The 1161-nt window shown below is 38.9% G+C and overlaps 1 protein-coding gene across 1 annotated transcript in view; it reads right to left on the bottom strand.

The window, feature by feature from the left end:
- Positions 1-83: 83 nt before the first annotated feature.
- Positions 84-1161, bottom strand: part of LOC106123779 (RAS oncogene family member RabX1) — a 4969-nt gene continuing 3891 nt past the window's right edge. Inside the window, exon 4 of the mRNA XM_013320185.1 lies at positions 84-131. Coding sequence (XP_013175639.1) covers positions 84-131 — 48 coding nt within the window. The remainder of the gene's footprint in view (positions 132-1161) is intronic.

Raw genomic sequence — 1161 nt, 5'->3', positions numbered from 1 at the left:
ACCCACCACACCTCCCGCACCCACCACACCTCCCGCACCCACCACACCTCCCGCATCCACCACACCTCCCGCACCCTCCGCACTCACCACACCTCCCGCACCCACCACAAACGCCGCCCCTCCCGCACCCACTATAAAAAAAATAAAAAAAAGGCGCGTTATTTTTGTACATCATTGATATGTTTAAAGCGTAAGATATTATATTGTATTATTTTAGAAAAGTTGATGTGTCGTGTCCGAGTCGTTGCTAACAAATATATGGAGTGTGAATTTTATTTTATGATTTATTATTTATTAGCTGTCGCCCGCGACTCCGTCCGCGCGGAATTAAAAAAAACGGAATAAGTAGCCTATGTGTTATTCTAGACTAACTAAAATGACGAATGAAACTTTTTTATCACCTAAATATGGGTATCGAGTGATAGCTCTTGATTAATGGGAAAGATGGCAAACTTTACAAATGACACTTTTTTAAAAGCACATCAATGTGGGTATCAAATGATAAGGATCGACTGAATTCAGCAATATACTTTAGCAAGTTACTTTTCCTTTTTACTCATTCTTGACAAAAATTTACGTTACAGTAGAAGATGATAATTATATTTTTTTACTTATAATCGTCTTTGGCTATAACTCTGTATACATTATTATAAAATTATTTCATATTAAATTATTCGATAACAAAATTCAGTACATACACAGGAGATGGTCCTCATGTAACGCGTGCTATTTTATAGAAATATGATTAAAAACTACCTTGTCTTCTTGACAAAACAATTCGTAACATTTAAAATATAATATGTAAAACGAAATTTAAAAATAATATTTTAAATTTAATGTTTTCCATTTTACATATTCTTGATTATTTCCCACCCTTTCTATTATAAGGAAAGGATGGGAAGTGAAGGTGTATTTTCCAGGCGAGGGGAGGCAGAGGAAGGGAAAATATTCTCTTTCTGTGCTCCCCCTCCTCCGTCGATCAAAGGTAGGCGGCGCATCTGTAAAAGCGGATGTCTATGGGCAACGGTCGCTTCGCTACTTCAGCGATTTCTGGTGACCGCTCGCTCGCACAGAACACGTTTGTGATGATTTCTTCTGGCCACGAAAAGGTTAATATCGTAGTCACCGCTAGGGGGAGTGGGAGGGGGGGGGGGCGTTACA

Source organism: Papilio xuthus, unplaced genomic scaffold (genome assembly GCF_000836235.2).
Source record: "Papilio xuthus unplaced genomic scaffold, Pxut_1.1 DF825946.1, whole genome shotgun sequence".
Classification (NCBI taxonomy): Eukaryota; Metazoa; Arthropoda; class Insecta; order Lepidoptera; family Papilionidae; genus Papilio; species Papilio xuthus.
The sequence above is the reverse complement of the archived record's forward strand: the minus strand, read 5'-3'. Positions and strand labels throughout refer to the sequence as shown.